Source organism: Protobothrops mucrosquamatus, unplaced genomic scaffold (assembly GCF_001527695.2).
Source record: "Protobothrops mucrosquamatus isolate PMUCROS unplaced genomic scaffold, P.Mucros_1.0 scaffold20019, whole genome shotgun sequence".
Lineage (NCBI taxonomy): Eukaryota > Metazoa > Chordata > Lepidosauria > Squamata > Viperidae > Protobothrops > Protobothrops mucrosquamatus.
This window is the reverse complement of record NW_015405778.1, coordinates 1-2,610: the sequence shown is the minus strand read 5'-3', so window position 1 is coordinate 2,610 and position 2,610 is coordinate 1. Positions and strand designations below refer to the sequence as shown.

Genomic DNA, 2,610 nt, shown 5'->3' with positions numbered 1-2,610 from the left:
TTGATTTTCTGCCCTATCTCACACACACAATTCTCAGCAATTTACATACGTGCAAAATTTTAAAACATCCATAGTATGAATAAAACAATACAAATAAACAAAATCATAACATTAATGATCAACACAACAATAAAATGACAAAAATAAAAAATAAAAGATGGCACAAAAGGGAAGCATCATTGGCGTATGTTCTTCCTTTCATATTTGAAAGAAGAAAATGCCACATTTTTGCATGATCCCTTCACCCTCAGGTCAAAAATCTCCAGTCTCTCTTGTTTCTTTTTTTTCAATTGCCTCCTTGCAATCATCTGCTGTCGCTGATGACTATTTACTTATCGCAGCTTTCCCTAACCCACTCTAACCCTGCCCTTGTGTTTGCCCCAATTTCCCATCATCATTCTTCAATAACCTGGCTGGGGATACTAGAGGCTTATAATTTTTAGCACACCCAAACCAATGGGATGGATTGCCTGTGCTTGTTAATTAGTGAGCGAGTCAGTCAAGGTCTTCTCTAAATTCTAACCTGGTCATCTTGCTGTTTTATATGACTTTACCTCTTAGCTGTTTCTGACTTGACTGTCTTTCTGTTGCAGAACCTTCGGCCTCAGGAAAGTCGGGCAATGTTTAGTGGTTCTGTCAGTATCCCTTCAATCACAAAAACCCGGACCGAGCCTGGACGTTCCATGAGTGCTAGTAGTGGCTTGGCAGCAAGTAAGTTGCTGAGCCTTCACTTGGTGTCAGCCTCTTTCTCTATTTTCCTTGAGAAGGGTGTACTGGCACCTCTGTATTTGTCTGCTTCGTGAAGGATGTATTAAGAAAGAGGCAGACATTTTGGTGGTCAAGGATATACGACCTTAAGAGTAAAGGGAATTTAATCAAGAATTTATAGAGAAAAGATTAGACATTCTCTTTAGAGAGAAAACAAATATGAAAGCAATGCAGACTTAATAATTTTAAAAGGCAATACACTGGGTTCATCTATATATGTTCAGCTGTTTACAAGTAGTGTATTTGTGTTTGTTTCTTAGTTAACTTTTGGAACTCCCTAATATTGAGAAAACACATGCTCATGTTGGGAAAACAGTTTTTGCTGAGATCAGCACAATATTTGCTGAGATCAGCACAATATTTGCTGAGATCAGCACAATATTCCATATTTTAAAAAAGGGGAAATGTAACTGTTTTTGCCTATTTGTCATATTTCACTATTATGAAATATATCAACATAGTACCTAGAATAAAGCCTCATAAACATATAAAAGGGTATTTTTATTTCATCTGAATATGAGAAAGAGCTGCAGAACTAATTACTAATGAAATTTAATCTTTTTAAAGAAATGAGCTGAGCCTGACTCCTGATAATTACATGGAAGTGCCCAGGGAGTTTTCTTGGCAACAGTAAAGAAGTGTTAGCTGTAAAACCACTTGTTACTCGGTGCATATTGTTGTAGAGAAGTATGAGGAAAGTTAAAATCATAGAACTCCCACTATTTTAATATTGTATGCAGGGATTAAATTGCAAAAATATCAATCATATTAAAAGTATGATTATATTTTATGAAAACAAATGTACTTCAATGCACGTATCATGTTGAACATTCTGTATTGTTTTTATTATTGGTGTATTGCAGTCATGGTATTGATGGAGGCCTAATCAGGATTGGCACTAAGAAATGGGGCAGTTGCACAATACTTTCAGATATACTGTATTTCAGGGCTGCTGTTCATTTGCAATGAACTGTTATAGGACCAACATTTCCAGAAATGTTGACAAAATATTTGGGATTCAATGCAAGTGGAAGATGTTAAACCTCCCTTCCTATACTTTACCCCACCTAGCAGTTTCTCCTTAACCAACACAGAGAGGTTAATTCAATACAGCATATAAAATTATTTTTACTCTTGCTGAAATGGAGGCTGGGATGGAGAAGGGAGAAGAGCCTTGATAGAAAGGAATGACAATGGAAAAACAAAACTAGCAACCATCAGTAGATCAAATAATGGTAAAGGATGACAATGAATACTATGGGTTATAGTTCTAATGCTTTTACATGGTATGTAGTTAAATTCCTGGGTGCATTTCTAGGAACATCTGCACAAAATGGTAGTGCTTTGCGGAGAGAATTCTCAGGAGGTAGCTATGGAGCAAAGCGTCAGCCAATGGCCTCCCCTTCAGATGGCTCTTTGTCTTCTGGTGGCCTGGACCAAGGCAGTGATGCCCCAGTGAGGGAGTACGAGCGAGAGGTGGGTATAAGCTCCAGTTTATGCTTAAAGTAATTGAAAATCAAGACACATAAGTACTGCACTAGTCGATAATTGAAAGGGAAAGTATTACTCTATAAAATATGTCAAAAATTCTAGTAACATGAATTACATTGATATTTTTTTTAGCAATAGCTAAATAGCTTCCATATGTTTTAGATCACAGCACCATCACATCAAGCCTGATTTATGAAAATTACATACAACCTATCTGTAAATCATCTGATCACAGAAGGCAAATCCAAATGATCTTTGGATCATTTGGTCCAGGGATCAAGCCACATTGTAAACTTCTCAAATGGGCTGAATCCCCTGTGGAAACAGCTACCGGCTAAAAAAAAACGTTCT

General features: G+C 36.9%; 1 protein-coding gene across 1 annotated transcript; it reads left to right on the top strand.

Moving 5' to 3' along the window:
• Nucleotides 1–593: 593 nt before the first annotated feature.
• Nucleotides 594–2,273, top strand: LOC107301938 (serine/threonine-protein kinase MRCK alpha-like; the record flags this gene model as incomplete). Its single annotated transcript, XM_015831086.1, has 2 exons — nt 594–711; nt 2,087–2,273. Coding segments are annotated over 2 exons (305 nt in total), but the record flags the coding sequence as incomplete, so codon positions are not given.
• Nucleotides 2,274–2,610: the final 337 nt, after the last annotated feature.